This window comes from Egretta garzetta, unplaced genomic scaffold (assembly GCF_000687185.1).
Source record: "Egretta garzetta isolate BGI_Z169 unplaced genomic scaffold, ASM68718v1 scaffold553, whole genome shotgun sequence".
Classification (NCBI taxonomy): domain Eukaryota; kingdom Metazoa; phylum Chordata; class Aves; order Pelecaniformes; family Ardeidae; genus Egretta; species Egretta garzetta.
Genome location: NW_009259328.1, coordinates 1,173,338 through 1,194,517, shown reverse-complemented (window position 1 = coordinate 1,194,517; position 21,180 = coordinate 1,173,338). Strand labels below are relative to the sequence as shown.

The 21,180-nt window shown below is 38.9% G+C and overlaps 1 protein-coding gene across 1 annotated transcript; it reads right to left on the bottom strand.

The window, feature by feature from the left end:
• Positions 1 to 15,894: 15,894 nt before the first annotated feature.
• On the bottom strand, positions 15,895 to 19,905 carry GP9 (glycoprotein IX platelet). Its single transcript, XM_009636625.2, has 2 exons — positions 19,829 to 19,905; positions 15,895 to 17,193 (listed from the first exon to the last, which is right to left on the bottom strand). The coding sequence occupies exon 2, from the start codon at positions 17,184 to 17,186 to the stop codon at positions 16,602 to 16,604; it is 585 nt and encodes a 194-aa protein (XP_009634920.1). The 5' UTR covers positions 17,187 to 17,193; positions 19,829 to 19,905; the 3' UTR covers positions 15,895 to 16,601.
• Positions 19,906 to 21,180: the final 1,275 nt, after the last annotated feature.

Genomic DNA, 21,180 nt, shown 5'->3' with positions numbered 1-21,180 from the left:
CTGGGGTCGCGGCCCGGCGTAAACCGTCGTGTGTGGGCAAACGAGTGCGTTGGCCAGCTGCCGTAAGTGGCACCGACGAGCCATTTACATTACCAGTGCCCCGGTCCTGTGCGGAGGACCTGCACATAGGAGCATTCGTCCGTGTTCTGGCTGGAGTGACGCATTTTTGTGGTGTATCCTTTCTGATATATTTTACAGTTACAGACACACAGAAATAAACAGGTGCAATTATGCCATTAAGTCATCCAGGAAGTGCAGCTGATTTGCCTTGTTGGCTTTTCATTTTTAGGTCGGAGCTGGGGTGTGGTTTGTTTCCAGAGTTGCAGTCCAAGGCTCAAGGCTATGGGTTTTCACCCTTGCAAGGTGCTGCACTGCTCAGACACGTCTTTAAAAACGTTAACATAATGCTACGTGTCTAACATATGCACGTGTATATATGTGATCACGTATTGCATCACAAACGTGTTACATGTATTGTGATAAGTGTATCTCAGCAATCTGGAATTACTTGTGTCTTAAGTGCTGCCTGGGTTATCTACAGACCAAACTGCTCTTTATTACGTACTCTCCTTTAGATTATGTGGTGAGTCAAGATGCTAATAAAAATCAGCTTTACTAATAAAATACCTTGACACAGCACATTTTGTTAGTCTGTTCTTTGTACCAAAGATTGCCTAAATTCGATCCTGACAGAATGAGAGTTAGATTTTCCCATAGGTAATTGTGTAGAAGGAGAACAACCTGATTTATGCCTGAGCCGTCCATGCCAGCTTGTCTCGATTTGCTCTGAATCAATGGGTTTTGGGGTGGCTTCATGATTATTCCTTTTCAGGTCTCCATGTATATTTTTGGTGATCCATGGTAACCTTCCAGCAAGAACAGAGGTATGAGTACTCTGTCCGGCTGGAACAAAGCCTTTCTGTTCCTGGTAGCCTGCAACTGTGAATTAAGCAGGCCACTGAATTCTAGGATATTGATCGACCAGGACAGAAACAGTGTTAAAGAGGAAATAAGACATCACTGTGCATACGCTCTCATGTTAATTAGCACTCATGTTTTCAGTGTCTGAGCAAAGCGCTTCAGGGAATTTAGATTATTTAGGAAGAAATATTGCTAGAGATGTCTGTCTTTAATATTTAGAATTAATTGTATGACCTAATTTTAGTGGAAAAACAAAGGTACTACTTCCATGAAGATAATGATACATCAGGTATGCCATTATCCTTGCTATAGATCATTACAAACTTTTTTGTATTAACTGTCAATGTTGCTGTTTGTCATCACAAGCCTTTAACTGCTTCTACAATGAAGAATTCCCCAAACAAAACCCATTAATTGTCACATTATGTTGTACACTTATGTGAGGGATCTTTCATCAGTTCTCTCAAGCTGTGAAAGCTGTAAATAGTGGTTTGAATGTTAAAATGCTTGCCTTTGATTAATCCATTGGGGTTAGCACCTGTTTCATGCAAAGATTAGGAAAACCAAAATGGGTTTGAATTGGAATTCCAATTTATGTCTATCTGTATTTGAGAGTCATTCATCAGAGAAGAGAGTGCTAGAAAACACTCTCTGGTAGAGAGCAGTCTCCCTACTAGCACTACTCCAGTAGTTACTAGAAAACAGTACCAAAGCATGATAGAAGACCCCTTATAGTGGCCTTAGTCACTGTTCCTTCTCACTCAGCTAACTCGGTTTGAGAAGTTAAGTTTCAACTCTACAAAGGGGTTGAGCTGCAAAGTCTTTGCTACAGGTGCAAGGTTGCTTGCAATTTCCACATTTGATAGTGGAATTTGGGTGGTGAGACTGCATTACATTTCAAAGCAGCTGCTTGAGGTTTGGAGTTACAAAGCAAATTAATTAAGTTCTGACCTTCTAAGTAAACATACATGGTGATCTCATGTGAAACACTGAAAAACCACAAGGAGGAGTCCTAAAATATATTATCCGGTGTTCTGCAGCGCTACTTGAAGGAGCAGAGGGTAACAGTTCAAAGTAAATTTTGTAACTGTGCAATGACTTGGTAAGTTTATAGATTACTGTAGTTTTATGCAGTAGCAAGAATTCATTCTTAATAACTTCCAATGTGGATATAGAAGAATTGCCAAAATTGTTCATGGAAGCTAGGATAACTTGAATTATAGCTTGGTACATTGTTTATACTGTGTTCCAAGATAATTTTTCAGCAAAGTTCAACATTTCCTCCTTGCATTTAAAATGCAGGCATGTTATTTGATGTATTAATGCTCCTTATGTGGTACAAACTTCCTTTGGTTAGATTTTGGTTAAAAGAATGTGTAAGCATTTGTATTGCTTGATGGGTTTATAGCCTGCCAATTTTACAGCTGAGTCCACTTGAACGGATTGATTTCTTCAAGACAATAACAGTAATAATGTATTGTACTTTCTTTTTTAAAAGATATATTGGTTAAGTAGTTAAATGTTTACTTTTTGTAATAAAAATATACAAAATAAGGACTACTTATTTGTTGGTTGGTTTTTTTTTTTAAAGGTCGTAAAATCGTATTCTCGTACTCACCATTACCTGACATGGCCGTGTATATTTGATGTGTAAAGTCTTGATTGTGCATATTAAATCATACATATTTTGTAACCCTTGAGTTTATGAGAGCAAACTGCTCTTCTTCCCATATTATAATCTTTTTATATTGTTTGAGATTAAATACTTCTACTCTTTAAAAATATACCTATGTTTGTAATCATGTGGGCTCTGGCTTTGTGCCTCCAGACAGTGTGAGGTTATCCTGAAGAGATCTTAGATTTCAATTTACCACAGGTAAGGCTAGCTGAGTCTGCTGAGCAATGTAGTCTGTGGCATTATGGGGTGTGTTTCACAAAAATTGATTGTTCTGAATTTTAACCAGAAGAATTTTGTAATTATATACTGTTTAGGAATTCAGTCTAAAATGAAGGACATGCTGATTTAAGCATGTTTGTGTCCGGAACTTTCTCTTCGAAGTCTAGCAGTGTCTGATGTTTGCCAGTTAAAAAGTTAGTGGGTTTATTTTTAATTTATTAATGTTCTAAAGCCTTTTTAAGTAAAAAGAGAATTGGGAAAGTTATCCAAGTGTTTAATGTTTACAGAAGAGATGAAATTTTTGTCCTCTCTGTAGATGGGGTGTAGACCTTTTAATTCATTTGTAGGGGGCTGAGACAAATGGGTATTTTGAGGACTGTCAGCAGTCAACAGGTATTCTTGCTGTACATGACAGCCTCTCTTTTCCATATCCGTATGTCTGTATTCTGTGAAAAGTAATTGGGGAGCAGCTTAAAGATAGAAATATTCTTTAAGGTAACGGTAAGAATCATGATTCATATACATAGCTTAATCATCTTCTGGATGAATGCAATGCAAATTCTCCTCTGCTTAGTTCCTAAAGGCTTTTATCAATCTTAGTCACCCATCCATTTTCCTTGTCTGTATTCTATAGAGAATGAAAGCCAGTCATTGCATGGGTTTTATCTCAAAGAGTGTAAGAGGAGACATGCCACTCCGGAAACCTTGCCAATTAATATAAGAGATTTCTTAAAACACAGCTGTTAATCACAGTTTCAAAGACCAAAGAGTTGCTGATGAAACGAAAAACCTTGGTTCCTTGCAGTCAGGTTTATTTGGCAAATCATCACAGGCCAGTCCCTCAGTTTCAGGTATCTGTGCAGTTCCTTGTTTGTTGACCTGCGCCATCTTGCCCCTGTACATTGTAGATGCACCTTCAGGAATGTAGGATAAGGGGAATGCGTGAAATACTTTTGAACAGTGCATATGTTTGTTAGTATTCCTCTCTTCCATTTCAGGTGCAACCAGAGTCCCACAGAGCAGCAGTGGGCACATGGACTGAGGCTCTACCAGCTGGCTTGTGACTGCACATTCATGAAATACTACTTAAAGCGCTAAAGACTCTACATGTAAAGAACAGCCTGGAAATCTGCACATTTGCTGACTTTTTATTCTTTTGAGTGAGCTCAATGTAGTACCTGTAAATTTATCAGACATCTTAAGATACATATTTTCATAGTCTCTACGTGTCTATTTGAGATCCCCTGATACTTGTCATGATAGTTGGATTTCCTAATGTTTACTTTTCCTTTCCCTGCTCATTCCTGCATATAGAGAGTCCTATAGCTAATGCATCCCATCTCATGGTGGTCCTTCTATTCTGAGAGTTCCTTTGTCTGTTGATGTTTCTGTTCATTGAAGTTTACTTTATCATTTCTCTACAACTGTGTATTTTGGTTTTCAAGATGTTTTATCTTCTACTTACAGTTTTTAAAAGGCTTTTTTAAAAAGGCTTATTTTTTTCTCAATATGAGCTCACATTTAGTGTCTTCATTTGAAATATACTGATCTCTGTTACCTTCTGAATTATTGTGTAAATAGGTTAAGTAGTGGCTGTGGACACTTTCTTTTTCAGCATATTTTTGTCAGTATTTATGCTGTAATTGCTGCTGCTTCTCCTATGTGAAATCTGAAATGTCCTCATGTGAGATTAAAAAAATGGAATGTCCCATTTTCTTCCTTGAGTATCATAAGGATTCCTTGAGTTTGAAAGAGTTTGTAAAGAGGTTTTCCAAGTTAAGTCTTACATACTGTTTCCCATAACATCCTCATAAGGAAGCTCAAGAAGTATGGGTTGGATGAGTGGACAGTGAGGTGGATTCGGAACTGGCTGAATGACAGGGCCCAGAGAGTTCTGATCGGCGGGGCAGAGTCCAGTTGGAGGCCGGTAGCTAGCGGAGTTCCCCAGGGCTCGGTACTCGGCCCGGTCTTGTTCAACTTGTTCATCAATGACCTGGACGAGGGGATAGAGTGTACCCTCAGCAAGTTCGCTGATGACACAAAACTGGGAGGAGTGGCTGATACGCCGGAAGGCTGTGCTGCCATTCAGCGGGACCTGGACAGGCTGGAGAGCTGGGCAAAGAGGAACTTGATGAAGTTCAACAAGAGCAAGTGTCGAGTGCTGCACCTGGGGAGGTCGAACCCCATGCACCAATACAGGCTGGGGGCTGACCTGCTAGATAGCAGCTCTGCTGAGAGGGACCTGGGAGTCCTGGTGGACAATAAGCTGACCATGAGCCAGCAATGTGCCCTTGTTGCCAAGAAGGCCAATGGTATCCTGGGATGTATTAAGAGGAGTGTGGCCAGCAGGTCGAGGGAGGTTCTCCTCCCCCTCTACTCTGCCCTGGTGAGACCCCACCTGGAGTACTGTGTCCAGTTCTGGGCTCCCCAGTTCAAGAAAGACGAGGAACTCCTAGAAGGAGTCCAGAGGAGAGCTACTAGGATGATAAAGGGACTGGAGCATCTCCCCTACGAGGAAAGGCTGAGAGAGTTGGGCTTGTTCAGCCTGAAGAAGAGAAGACTGAGAGGGGACCTTATCAACACATACAAATATCTTAAGGGCGGAAGTCAAGAGGACAGAAGCAGTCTGTTTGCAGTGGTGTCCAGCGACAGGACTAGGGGCAATGGATGCAAACTGAAACACGAGAGGTTTCAGTTGAATATGAGGAAGAACTTCTTCACTCTGAGGGTGGCAGAGCACTGGAACAGGCTGCCCAGGGAGGTTGTGGAGTCTCCTTCTCTGGAGATATTCAAAGCCCGCCTGGATGAAGTCCTGTGTAGCATGCTCTAGGTGAGCCTGCTTTAGCAGGGGGGTTGGACTAGATGATCTCCTGAGGTCCCTTCCAACCCTTACGATTCTGTGATTCTGTGATATCATAGCTTTCTTATTTCCTGAGAACAGTTGCTTCAGCCTTGTGGCTTGAGTAAATATTTTCTATATCCTACAAACAATTTTTTGCTAGAATCTAGAAGATGGACCTGAAATGCAGCCCGCAAAGCTTCAGTTCAACTGCACATTCCAGTTTTCCCAAATATAGATGAGAGTTTTGATATAACATGTTGGAAAAATACAACCAAAATTATCTTTCTGTTAACTTCTAGTACTTTCTCTGTAGTTTCAATTACATGATGACATGTAATACAAACAACCTACAAGCAACTCATTTCAAGTATCGTAATAGCGTGTGATTAACTTTTGCCTGTTCTATTACATCCATATTAAAAGGTGGACCAAAAGATGTAACTTTCTGGTGTGTTTTTAGAGTATGCTAATTGAGCAGCTGGCAGTTAATGAAATCCTGTCATAACAAGAATACCTAGCATTTACAAGGTACTTCACAATTCCAAACATAAGTTTTTAAAATTGTGTGTAGTAGATAATTTTGACATAATTTTATGGCATTATATTAGAGAAGGTAATGAGTGTGGCAGTTGTCTCAATGTCCTGATTCTGTCAGTACTCACCAAACCCTCCTGCAGTTTATTGCCTTGTGAATTTTCAGCTTTGAATTTCCCTGGTCCTTGTATCCTCCTCAAGCAAAATGGCGATATGTCTGTGGCATAGTAATTTAGTTGCTGGATTAATGAAACTAGGTTAAGAAAACTACTGGTTCTAAGCATGGACTGTAATAATGGTGTTAGGAAAATATGGTGTCATTGACTTAATGTGTTCTCAGCCTAAATCAAAAATATTTCTTCTTCTGACTTGTAGCCCCATTTTTTGTTCTGAGAGCAAGCTGGATTTATCACTACTTTTGCCGCATCAGCAGTAATAAAATAGCCGGGGCTAAATTCAACCTGGAGTAATACTTGTGCCAACTGTTGTCTTCTGAACTGCATAGGTGCAGCAGGGATTAGAACATGTGAAATAACTTTGTCAGTATGGAATACAGTCCAGATCTTTGCCTTTGTTATGCTGCCTCTGGAGGATTTAATAAGGAGCAAGAAGACCTTGCATGCATAAAAGGAGAAAATCTGGTAAGAAAATGCCTTTTATTTCTTTTTTCTTCTATGGGTAGAATAGTATTTTTGTTTTAATTTCATAGACAGCAAAGTCAACATATTTTTTGAATCACTGAATAGTAAGTATAAGAATAAAGAGCGATTTTATATTACTTAATTGAGATTGATAGAAACGTGAACTCGTTAATGGTCAGATTCACCATCAATCTGTATAAATTATTTGAAGTAGAGGTACAGGTCAGGTCTACGCATGATTGGTATGAAAAAGATAATCTCTGTAGTTTTGGAATATATCGTGAATCTACTGAGCACTTGGCTTTACTGTGATGTTCTTCAAAGAAGACTGACAACAGGTAGTAATAATGGATGGAGGTTTTGATTTCTGAAGTGAAACTGATTTCCCACTTAGGTCAGTAAGTCTTTGCTTTATATCATTTGTTTTATTTATACTAAGAATGTGAAAGATCAAAATGGTTAATTTGCTAGAAGTGTATTATACAAGCCTCTGCATGTTCTTTTCATTTAATTTTGAATTTATTTTTGAAATTCCTACCAAGATTAATAATTTTTTTCAGTACCTTATCAAAGTTCATCATTACTGTCAGACTGGCATAATTGAATTCCCCCCTTAACTTCTTGTTTGCTTTGTGCATATGACAATGAGGGTCTTAGAATGATCGTTTGCACAGTGCATGCAGCTACATGGAGGATTGACTTTTATACCTGAATGTAGTTGGAAAAGGGCACAGCTGCACATCTATCAAGCGTGCAGTTTGTGAGAGCACAGGCCAGAGACCTGGCTTCAGACATCCGTTAGTTTATCTTCTGCTTTCTCTGACTCTTTGATAAGAGCTCAGCATCAAAGCAAATGTCTGCCTTTCCAACTTCAATGGAAGTCTTCTGCTGATTTAAATAGCACACTCATTTTGCTCAACTGTTCTCAGCCTCTGCATTTCCTGATATTTATTTCTACTCTTCTCAAAGGTTTTGATCTGGAAAGAGTTAGTGGAATGAATTTGTGTGTTTGAAGTTAAGATGTAGTCAAATACAGGGTTAAACTGGCCCTAAAAGCTAGTGAATCCTTTTGTATGTTTCCATGGGATACATTATTAAATCTGAGTTTGATCAGTGTTGTTACATTACTATTATACTTCAAAGGTATTTAAGTATAATACTACAGATTTGGTCAAATTCTGTATATAAAATTTTGACAAGCCAAATCCTCACCTGGTATTTGATGGCCTCTGATGCAGGGACCTCCCTTGTACTGCCTCTAACTGTTTACTTGTGGTATCTCTGGGTTGGGAAATAGAAGTTTAAGTACTTTATTTGCCAAGCTTAGGTTATATTATAAAAATATCCTCACTGAAATTAAGAGAACAAAAATGTATGTATTAATTAAGGTTAATAAATGTGTTCCTCAAATACATTCATCATCATGATAGATACAGCTAATATGAAAGTTTGGTTCTTCTGTCAGTCCTCTCATTCTTTTGATGTTGCAGTTCTTAGTGTCATTAGTAGCAGAGATAGTTTTCAATGCAGAGGTGGCAATTCAGTCTTTGTGGCTTTATTGATACTTTTGCAGGTTCAGATTTGTACAAGGTACAGTGTCAAACTTGGAAAGATGTATACAGGAATATAGCTACATCACACAGACTGGCAAGCTGTCAGCTCTTGTGTAAAGTATGTAAAGAACATGAACCTTGCCCCTCTGCTGAATAAATAATTTTTTTGTTTATTCTTTTATAGTAATTAATTTTAATTTATTATATTCTTGAGCCTCAGATTACTTCTACCATAGTAGACTGTCTTAAATGTGCAAAAAGAAAAAAAAGGTACATGTGGGATGTGCTTGGTCCTTTATTATGATATGAAGAGGAGTATCCAATGCTCAAGAAAGAGATCAGTTCCTGGATGTTTCCTTATTTTGATATCTCACTGATAGCTCTTTCCTATTAAATAGAGCCTGTCCTGCTAGGCTGGTGGGACTTATTTGGCTGTAAGGATTTGTTTGTGTGGATCAGGAGGCAAACTGGGGCCTTGGAATTGGTGGATCTTGACATGGCTTCTGCAGCAGCGTGCGCTCAGCCAGCACTTCCATAAAACTTTAAGTTCCTTGGCTGAAAGTTGCTGTAAATGTGAAATTGCCATCTGTAACATGAATGTGTTGTTTTTCCTCCCAAGATTCTTGAAAGTGCATTGACCTGAAGCTAGCTAACTGCTTAAGTAAAAAATGTTAAGGATCTCTACCGAGAAAAATCATACTGTGTACTTTTATGCAAAATAGAACAACAGATCATACTTTCTAAACTTGAAATACATCTAAAAACATTTCTCTTACTTTATGGAAGATAGCCAACAAATTGCCACAGATTTTAAAATTTTGTTTTCTTCTTGGGTTGATTTTGTTGAGGTTTTATTCTCCTTTTTTGAAACTATCTCAGACTTTCAAGAGCAGGGAAGGAATGGTAGGAAAGAAACCCTCACAAAGTGCTGTTTGCTTTGAGTTCATTATTTTGTTTTAGTTACTTAATTCACTATTTTTTCTTCTTTATTTGTTGAAGCTGTGGGTTAGTAAAATTTTAATTTACAGTAAAGTTCATCACAACCTTAGGAGAACAGAAGAAAGAAAACCTATATTAAGTTTTAATATAAAGATTGAGCTGTGTCTTTGGGAGTTGTAGTAGCAGAAAACTTAAGGCAGGTCTAAAAATGATTAATCACAGTAAAGAAACTAAACGGAGATTGTATTGCCCAGTGTCCAAAAGTATAGTAACTTTAGGTTTCTGCCAATAGAAAACAGTTGACGTCTTGTAACATCTGACACTTCATGGCAGAAGACTTGTATTAAGAATCTAGAAAGAGCTAACAGGAATTGGTAGCTTGTTTGGAAAATCTCTATCACGTTACTGAGGCCTTGGTATGAAGGTGACAAGCTTCGAATATTTTTTCTCACTGGTAGTTTTCAGCAGCCACTAGGTGACAATGTTGATCCAGATTCAGAGCTGTCTGTCTGACAAAGCTGTTACTAAAGTTAAAGGAATCACTTCAGGGGCTCTGAGGTTCTGTTATGCACAGCTTGTGTTCTTTTATGGACTGCAGTTGCCCTTTTCCTTCAGGTTATAATTGCTGTTATTTTAGTTTCAGTCTTTCAGCTTTTGGTAAGTGCATCTGAAAATTAACTTCTTAGTTTTTGCAGTTGCCTTGCAAACTCAGGGAAGTCAAACACACACTTGCATCTAAATGCTCTACTGTCCTGAAGGCAACCTTTTATGATGTGGCTATTGCCACGTTCTTCCACTACTTTGTACTGCTACTGATAGGAATGCATTGCAAAGGTAGATTTTTATGTAGGCGTGTCAGGTTCCATAGTCCTTCTCCATGGTTGTAAGAGGCAATATATGAATCCTAGACAAAAAAAAAAATTATTAACATCAGAGGCAAAAACCTTCTGATCTCTAAAGAGGAGACAAGAAAAAAAATTATTCAAGGAGGAAAAGGGAGCCTGTAATCCATCCCTGCTGACACTTCCTTCACTATAGATCAAGGCCATTTAAGAAAGGGCTTTGCATGATTTTCCACCCCCTCACCCTACCCCCACCGGACTCAGATGAATTTCCTTAGTCCTGTTTCCTAATTCTCTTCAGAGGGAAGAGGTCTCGATCCACCTTTCCCAGAGAATGTACTTGTGTAAAACAGTGCCATTCAACTTTAATAGCTATTGGTTGTTAAAGGACTGGATGCTTGAATGGCCAAACAAGAAAGTCGTAAGTAAAGCCAAATGAAATCTGAATGAACTGCTGTCAGGTACCTCAGGTTTATTTTGCCTAAAATGAACTTGCCACATCAGTCAGTAGCGGCGTGCCTGCTGAAGTGACATCAGTGCTTCTGCCCTTGGGCAATCGTTTGGATAAATTGAGAATATGCTGCTGGGGCAGGCATTCTGAGAGGGTACATCAGGGAGCAAATGGCCCCTGGGAAGGAGGTCAGTATAAATAGCAGCCATGTGGCCATTATGCAACTAAAGCAATTTGTTGTCGCGCACCCATTATTGAGTGTAATCTAAATTTAATTGGAGCCAATCTAATAGCAAAATATTTACATGGGTTCTAGCAACAGACTCTAAGCACTTTTGAAAGTTGTGAGGGATTAGAGGATTTTTTTGTCTATTGCATCACAGATCTATGCAAACTATTCTGTCACATGCCAAGACCCCTTCCTTATTAGTTTATTATAGTGAACATGAGTCATGTAAATAAATGTACTCCTTTCAGGAAAGGAGTTGTGTCAATCTGGTAGCCTGCAGTTAAATTTACTGCTCAAAGATGTTCGTAAATAAATTAAAATGGAAAAAGAAGATAAATTTTTATTTTTGTTTAACAATGAAATAATTCTCTCCTCTAGCAGTGTTATCATTAGAAAAGTTGTTCTATTCCATTTCCAGAACCTGAATTAAGGATTTCAAACAAAACCCATGCAGTGTAATAACGAAATTTTATTCCAAAATTCATTAGTTTTCCACTGAGATTTTTTTTTTTTTTTTCCCCAGATTTGGAAACAGTAGGGAATTTAAAGTAAGGCTACAATGCAGACTGGTTTTCTTTTCTAGCTTTACCAAAAAAACCTGCAAAGAGCTTAATGATATACGTAATGAAAACAGGTTTTTCCTTTTTGGAGTGGATGTAGGAGTAGTCACTAAGGGATAATCTACTCTGTCCAAGAGTATTTGTGACTTGTTGTTTTGATGGTGGCCTTTGTGATAACAAATAAACAGTAAGGGCAAAAAGGGAGCATGAAAAATTTCAACCATCAGACAGCACTAGAGGGTGTAAAGGTTAATTTCTTCAGAATTGACTGTGAGTCATAAGGGGTAATATTACTCAGGGAAGTGGTTTACATCTACCTGTTAATAGAGCCAAGTGTGTTACATGCCATGTGATCAGAGCGTGTTACCAGCAATCCAGTACTCTGGTGTTACGAGGCTCCAATAGTCGCGTTACTTCAGTTGCACATCTATACCGTGTATGTGCTAAGTTCTTTCTTCTTTCGTGTTTCATCGGAGAGCCATGTGAGACACTTACGCCTTTGTGAAGATGCCTGAGCAGCCTGTTGTATATAGAGAACAGATTTTAATTTACTTTTTAAAGCAAAACTGGTGATTTTCACCTCTCTGTTTCATTCTGACATCCTACACTGTATGCCCTTTAATAAGGGTCCTGTATGTTCATAGCCACCATTTATTACATTCAAATTTCAGGCACTGGTCACTTAAGTATATTGCACTTGCTTTAGTGGGAGTTATCCTGGTGTTCCAAAGATATTTTTTTTTCTTGTTGATTTATTGAATTAATGGAAAAGTGAAAAAAAAAAATCCAAATACATTAGAACCAACTGCCAAAAGGTGAAACATGAACACATGACAATGCTTGTCATGGATGCAAGATGCTGTGACATCAAGTTTGGGGTAACTGGGAAACTGGGAAGTCAAATGTGGTAAGACCTGTTGAAATAAAATGCCTGTGTGTTTCAGCTGTGAATGGGCATTTCATGTTCCCAAACCAGGAAGAGTCTGCTGCTGCTTTCAGTAGCATTTGAAGTAGGTTGGGTGTGGGATGGAATTGTAAGGTCATGACAAAGAGCCTAATTTCTAAGCCTTCCTTTATGTTTATTCACATAAGCACTGGTTACTATTTTCTAAACAATGCTATACATTGTGTCAAGGGGGGGGGAGGGGAAGAAAAAATCAGCGAACTTCTCTGATGCATGAACTCAAACAATAGATTTGAAATAAACTGTAACTGTAGATCCTCGACAGAAAGAAACAGAAGTTGTTCAGATTGAGCAATGCTTTTTGCTACCATGTTAAGAAAATCTTGAGCATTTAAAGAAACAAGCTGATTCACCTACCATTCTATTTAATAAATGAAGCCTGCAAATATTTTCCACATTAATCGAATTGCAGTTTACACAAATCTCTGTCTTACAGTGAACTGTTTAAAAATGTTTTTGTTCTTGCTCAATAATTCTGAGTAGGATTACTTGTCTTGCTAAATATTGAACCAAAACTCATACATTTTTAGTTGCAATTAATCCCAGCAGTTATACTGTGCTAGCAAAGAATGTGAAAACAGATATATTCACCAGTTTGCACTCTTGCAGGCATGATACTGTAACACTTTCTAGGATCTTTACAAACTCCTTTGGGAATGCTGTCTGCATGTTTCATTTAGATAGCTGATGTATTTTCCTGTCTTTGCATGTTGCTAGCAACTGCAGCATTACTTATGCAATTTGATGGACCATGTGGCTTAAGCACAACCTAGTGGCCTTGCCAGATAAACAGTTGAATGTTGCTCTTGAGCCTTCGGTTAGCAGTTCTAGCTTTCCCCTTTCCAGAAGTTTTTTTTTTTCAGATAAAAGCCAAATGGATCAAAAGTGGTAAATACAATGCTATTTTAGTGGAATGTGAACTACTGTTATGGAAGAGATTCCCTCTTTCCTCTTTTGAGGTCAGAAAACATGTACTCTCAAATACTTTTTTTTTCTCTGTATTCTGTACATTTTATTTAATGTGTTGGTTGGTATAAGCCAAAATGTTTGCTAATTGCTCTTTTTTATGTTTGTACCATTGAAGCTATACAGTAAAGCAGTTTACTATTTTATGCATATTTAGCTTTATAGGCACAGAAGAGAGTGATAAGCTTTTAGTATTAATGATTTATTTTATTTTGGGGAAACAAGAAATATAATTTAGGAAAATCTCCATGAGAGATTGCAGAGTGCATTTCTTCTGCAATATTCTGCATTAATACCAAATGGTGGTTGTCTTTTAAAAAATTGAAAAGCTCAGTGCAGAGAAAATATTCTAAAATTATCTAAGTGCTTACACCACTATGTTCCTATGTGTTTATTTGAAATTCTCTCCAACAGAGGTTATTTGTGAAGAGTAACAGTTAATAAAGCTAGAGAAATTCTGAATGTCTGTGCTCACCTGATCAAAACATACACATAAATCTGAAGATACAACTTTGCTCTGGTCTGCACCGGAGGGTGACACAGCCTTACTAAGCCATGCTGTTTCTAGGTTATACTTCCTGCAGCAGGGATGCAACGCTTTGTAAAAACCAAATTCTCTGCTGCACTTTGAGTACTCATGGTGAAGAGTGCAGTATGCAGTTGGAGAAGGTAGAGTGGAATATTACTGCTGCTGTGGAGTGTGGCTCAGCCAGCACAGGCTGAACTCCTCAGGGGTGTTGCCAGTGCTCACCAAGGATGTCCTTGTGAAGCTGCTGTTGTGGTGTCTCTTTTCATGGCCAGTTCCACCATAGATTTTGCAGGTGACCAAAGCAATAAGAATGTAATATTTTAGGTGTCTCATACAATTCTGTTAAAATCCTCCTCATTTCATGTAGCGCCTACCAATTTGAAAAAATGCCTAGGGTTGGCTAAGCTATAGGATTCACCATGATGTTTGATGAGCTGTTTTAGTGTTTAATTATTTTACCTGTTAGATTTTTGACTCCTGTTTCTAGTCTGATGATCTAATTTCTACTCCTAGCCCTTTGTTAACAAACTTCTCTTCATGTAGATATACAAGCTGTGATCTTGTCATTCCTTAAATTCCTCTTTATTAAATGAAATTGATTAAACTCCTTTTAAGATCTATTTTCCAATCCTTTATTTGCATTACAGTTGTTTTTCTGATTCTTCTTGATTTGTAGACATTGATACTGAATTATTGTTGCTTATCTAAAGATGGAATTAAATAAATATTTCTATCCCTAAATGATATTCCCTATTTTAACAAGAAAAGAACTCATTAGCCCTTTGCTGCAGTGTCATACATGGGAGGTCGTGAATACTGGATTATTTGCCTTCTCTGAATTGAGCCCTCAACCTACCTTTTGTTTCTAGACGTACAATCTTGCTTTCGATTGCTTGGCACTCCAAGTAACCCACTGCTCTTTGCATTTATTGACTTCCCTCTTCTTGTTCCCCACCATGTATCATTTGCAGACTTTAACATTGCAATGGGCATGTTGTCTCCCAGATCATTAATTATTTCACAGGAAAAACATCTGACTCTGTTCCTTTCCTTTTCTCTGTCTAAAGCCCCATGCTACACTTTATTACTAAATTGTGTAACCCTCTACCCATATCTTCTCTGCGCTTCAGAGGTTCTTTCAGCAGTTCCACTGTATTCAGTGGCCATTCCTTGTGTCATGGAGAGGGACAGGTGACTCAGCCTGAATTGGCTGACAAGTGGTGATGTCTCAGATGGGCCTTTCCCTGTGAGTGTGGGAGAGAGGACCAACACTGAAGATATGTTACAGACAGTAACGTGTCTCTTCTAAAGCTGTCTGAGAATGTCGCCAACAGTCAGCGTTGACAGTTTGACTCCATATTGCTGAAGTGCTTTGGCAGAGGCAAGAGAGACCTGGAAATATTCCTGTGAGCTTCTGCTGCCTTTGACTTGGGTGTTTGTGGCTAGGAATGAGTCTCATCTCACAGAAGTGACAGCACATGGTAGTTCCAAAACCACCTATCAGAAGAAAGTTAGCCACCAGCTTTGCTAGGGATATTACATGCTTTAACAAGGAGCCCCATTGGTGTGACAAGGTGCTAGGTAAAGAGCCAAGCAGTCTGTAGCATCTTCAGCAGATAGCCTCTAATGCCTAGCTCCGGTTTGGGGCTGGGAGCATTTGCAAAATGTGTCTTAAATTGAACTGCCAACTGTAGTGTTAATTTTAGAAGATCTTCAGAAATCTTCCATCTAACTAGCCTAACTTCAGCAGCCCAGATGGGGTCACAGCATAAATTGCTGTTCTTGGAGTCTTGTGAATAATCAGGTTAGGGAGAAAATATGCTTGAGTCACCACAACAGTTTTTCTAGCAGGATAGGGGACACAAGAAGAGAAGGGGAGAGAGTACATCCTCTCCAAAGCTGTTGCATAAAATCCAATCTATCAAATGTCAGTAGTAAAACTGGAAGACAAGCTCTGGAAATTTCTTAGGATTTTAATCAGAAATCTGTAGAATTGTGAAAGCCATCAAACTTGGGTGAGTATGAATATTCAATAAGCATCCATTATTTCAATTTCACATAGAATGTTTTTTTTATTGTTCAGGAAATTCAACAATATTTAAAATTATTTTTACTGATTATATTCTCATTATCAGTCCATCTTTAAGCATACTCAAGAAGGGATGGTGGCTGGTCTATATAATCATAGTGGGTTTGCTGGCAGGAAACTCTGGAACCTGAGGAAGAGATGGTTGAATTTGCACGCAGAAATGGTCCTACCAAGCCCATTGGGACACTGTGGAAGGGTAACAGGTTGCAAACTGACACAGATTCTGAGTGAGAAAAGAGTTGCTAAAATAGTACAATTGGTGTTCATCACCATCTATTAAAAATTGTAGGATTCAGGGATGTAAATCTTGCTGTAAGAGCTGAGAATTCAGTGGAAAAATGCTAAGTTAAATGATTTTTAAAAATTGAGAAACTGCTTTTTATATGAGTATTTGGCAGCAGAATGAAACTTGCCTGTCAATATGTCACCAAGGTTATTTTTGAAAGGAGATTAATTTAAACTTGCCTATTTGAGGACCCAGGCTTTGAGCCCTGGGATCTGTTTGTAGCATGATCGCCATCAAAACTAGTGTTACTGTTGCGTGTGCTTTCTTGTGGTAGAATAGTCTGATGCTTCTGTTCAAGCTAGCGGTAGTGAACAGCTCATTGTGTCTTGTGGTTTTGGGAGGTATGCCTCCCCAACAGTCAGCCCCTAGAGTTGTATCGGCTTAGGTTTATTTGGCAAACCAGCTTTTTTGAGAATTTCAGAGCCCATGCTACCAAAATAAGTGTAATTACTGCTCCAGCAATTAAAATGAGGTCTCGCCAAAAGAACTCAAGACACTTGATTGGAAGAAGCCTCTTACAGATCCCCAGCTCATTCCCAGTTAGCTGCCTCAAGGTCTTCATCCTCATGGGAGCTGGTGTTGCACATCTGATGTTTGCAAGAGAGGGCGCGGAGATGTCTTCTAACCAGAGTTTTAGATACAGAATATGACAGTCACAGTTCCAAGGATTGTCAAACATTTTCACTTCCTCCAGGCTGCGCAAGTGGTCCAGGGCACCGGGAGGAACCAAGGTCAGGCTGTTGTTCTGTAGATAAAGCCTCTTGGTGTTAACAGGCAAGGCAGGCACTTCCGTCAGCTTCCTTGAGCTGCAGTCTATATGCCAACCCTTCATTTCTCCCAGTGACTTACAATTGCAGGACGGAGGACAGACTTCAGTTTGGGTCATGTGGAACAGCAATGATACTGCAAATCCCACAACAGGGATGAATTCTGTCTTGTTCATGCTTCAGCTACCCAGAGAATAAGAATAATAATCTGATAAGTATGATTCATTAGCATGTTTCCAAATGCAGAGCTACAGCACAGCTATTTCTTTCTCAGGATTACTTGTGAGGTTTAGGTTTTTGGAAAAAGATCTTTAGCTTTCTGTATTTCCCACAGAGCCATTCTGTCTGATATTAAGTAGCATAAATGCAACTGGGAGAGAGCATGGTGCTTCCATTTTGTCTCTAGTTCATTGCTTTTCCTTCCTAATTGGACGAAATATATTATTGTTCAAAATTCTGGAACAGAATGCCACCAGGAGATAATGGTAAAATTAGCTTAGGTTTAGGCAAAGATTTTGATTCAATTTCTGAGTCTTCATAGGTCTAGTGTTAAAATTGTGTGTGTAAGTCAGTTTTCAAAATTGAGCTTAAGAGATAATTGTAAATGTCTAAAAACCTTCTTTCTGAAAATATGAAGATTCTAACCTAAAGTACATATTTTTGTGGCGAAAAGTTCTTTTTTTGCTGCCTTGTAGCTTCATGCATCTCTAAGGACATACAGTTTAAGATTTGGATGAATAGAGAATTGGAAATTTTGCGTATCTGGTACTGTTCGTCTTTTAGGGATTAAATAACCATGCTTTGGGCTAACAGGTAATTATCCTTTTGCTATGTCATTCCCAGTTCTGTAGAGTCGATCCCGCTAGACTTCCATCTTAGTCCCTTCTGTTTGGCAGTTTAGAACATCTAAAGCTATTCCCTTCCTGTATTTCCTACTACTTCTGTGCATTTAAAAATACATAGTTAGTCTTGGGACCGGATAGGAATTTGAAATACAAACTCCCTTGCACAGGTTGGGGAATTTCCAGTCCTGAAACCATCTTTCTTTACGGTTTTAATATATCCCATAATTAAAATATATTTTCTTTTTTTTTTTTTTTCCCCAATTCCTTTGCAAGAAGTAAGTATCAAAGGAGAAATATCTGACTGCATATTGCCTTGGATACTGCTTGGAGAATAGCAGATACTGTAAGACGAAGCGTTGGGGTTTTATACACTACACACTTAAAGAAAATTCCTTTTTAGCTGAAGAAGGTGAAAACAGCTGTATAACTCTGTTTGTTTGCAGGAACGAATTAGAAGCACATTCAATATGATTTTAAAATCGGACTGGACAAGGCCCAAGAAATAGCAAGCAGGTAGGAGAGACCTATTAACAAGAACAAATTGTTGTAAAGAGTAAAAGAGGGTTTCATATACTAAGATAAGGAGCTCAATAATTAGTATAAACTTATGTAGAATGGAATTTTGAAAAAAAATTCTTCAAAATAAAGTTTTCAAGTGTAGCAATATTTTAGAACTAAAAAAAAGTTTTAGTCTTAAAAAACTTAAAATAAGCTGAGACTATTTTTTCTTAGGAAGTTTCACTTAATAAAGACTTAAGTTGTAGGAAAACTGGATTGATTTTGTTTTAAATCAATTTGCTTCAATTTACTTACAAGGATTATGTAACTAGCTTTTCAAAATAAGGTTAGACAGCTTTAGATTCCTATATAGAATCATAGAATGTTTTGGGTTGGAAGGGACCCCTAGAGGTCATCTAGTCCAACCCCCCTGCAGTGAGCAGGGACACCGCTAACTAGATCAGGCTGCTCAGAGCCCTGTCCATAGGTATTGAAAGGCCGTAATCAGGTCTCCCCGCAGCCTTCTCTTCTTCAGGCTGAACAAGCCCAACTCCCTCAGCCTGTCCTCATAGGAGAGGTGCTCCAGCCCTCGGATCATTTTTGTGACCCTCCTCTGGACCCGCTCCAACACGTCCATGTCCTTGTGCTGAGGGCTCCAGAGCTGGACACAGTACGCTAGGTGAGGTCTCACCAGAGCAGAGTAGAGGGGCAGAATCCCCTCCCTCGACCTGCTGGCCACGCTTCTCCCGATGCAGCCCAGAGTACGGTTGGCCTTCTGGGCTGCCAGCGCACATTGCCGGCTCATGTCCAGCTTTTCATCCACCAGCACCCCCAAGTCCCTCTCGGCAGGGCTGCTCTCGATCCTTTCTTCACCCGGCCTGTACTGATACTGGGGGTTACCCCGACCCAGGTGCATGACCTTGCACTTGGCCTTGTTGAACCTCATGAGGTTCACACAGGCCCACCTCCCTAGCCTGTCCAGGTCTCTCTGGATGACATCCCATCCTTCTGGTGTGTCAACCGCACCACTCAGCTTGGTGTCACCTGCAAACTTGCTGAGGGTGCACTTGATATATATAGCAAGATACAAGGAATCTGAACATAGATTCTTATATTTTAAATTGGATTAATGCTACATAAAGTTACAAGCTTCATCACAGAGAAGCTGAAATATTAATCTTAACAATCTCCCATGTCTTTGTTAGCAAGTAGTTTGAGTATCTTTGGTCTGAATCTAGATACTCATCTCTTATTTTTCAAAAAGTCTTCTAGAGCTGTTTTTTTAAAAGTAGACATCTTAAAAGGACAAACTATGTCATCTGGCTAAAAAAAAAAAGTTAAGCAATATCTATCGAAAAGACAATCTCTTCTGATTTCATCTATAAGCAGCAAGAAATTCCAAATCAAATAGAAATAAGAACTGTGGCAAAGAATGCAGAAAGGAAGAGTTGGTGAGATGCCTGACTGACACTTACCCTTTTTTTGTTCCCTCTTGATTCCTTTTCCTCTCCTTGTGGAGTGTTGGAGTACATACAGCAGCTGGAGCTGATTTTTTAGAGTCAGTAAGGAAATGTGTTGAAGAAGATGAGCTTTTTCTTACGTGTCATAGGAAACCATTGCCATTGGAAGATGCTATATATGGTTGACGTGTCATGGCATATCGTGCTGGGGCATTTTTGTATTTTCTGAAGACAAGAGGAAATGCTTTTGAATTTTTTTTATTGCTAATATATTTTTCCCATTAAACCTGACAATGTCTGGAAAAGCTACAATGACTCATATGAAGTCTAATGGGTTTTTTCCTCAGCTGTAATAATCCACAGGTATAAAAGTTAGCTTGAGCTTCAGTTGCTGACACATGCAAGATACAAGGGAGCTAAAGTTAGCTGATGTAATAGACTTGTGTTTTAGCCAAAGCCAGGTGTGTTTGATATCTGCCTTTCCCCTGATAAAGTAAAATTTATAAAAACACACCATAGTATCAAAATAACTTATGTTAGTCAGATGAGATCATTAAGGGAGAGAGAAATATTAATGCCACTACATTGAAATAGTGAAGAGTCACCAGTCACCATACAGTATTTAATTCTGGTCACCCATGTTCAAAAAAGATTAAGCTAACAAGTGAGAGGAAGGTTTCTGTGATGATCAGGGATTTGGAGAACCTATCTTGTGCGAAGAGGCTTAGAGGAACCTGTACCCTGCAGTGTGGAGCAATGCAGAAATACCTGAGCCAGAACGACTCGGGCAGGTAGGTGGCCCTGACACAACTTTGGATGTGAAGAAGGGTACATGCGTATTGATCAAAGGATCAATTCCTGTTTTGGTTCTTGTGATATTTTGTGAAATATAATTTCTTTGTAATATCCTAGTTTAGTTTGGAGTTTAGAAATGAGTTCCAGAATAGTCTGGGAAGGTGCACTGGGAAAGGCTCGCTGTCACTGTTAGCATGGCTCCCCTTAATCAGCACAGCCTAGAGGACAGGGACAGCCTTGGGCACAGATGGAGCCTTTCTTCCCAGTCATGAGAGCTGTGTATAGCTCAGAAGAGGATTGTGATCCTGCGAATTTTCTTCACTTAAGTTGCTGAAGAATATCAACTGCTGAATAATAGCAGTGTGACATCTTAGAACATAACATGCTCTGTGTACATTTGGCTGGAAAGCCAGTAATTCAGGATGATACAAGTTTATAAATAAATGTGTCTGTTCATCTAAACAAAGAGTGCCATGTTTGTATAAAAGAACACCCAAAGTAGGCTTTTGTTTTCACTTTTATTTTTTTGTACGTGAGATTTTGGAATACATCTGAAATAAGTTTTCCTTTGC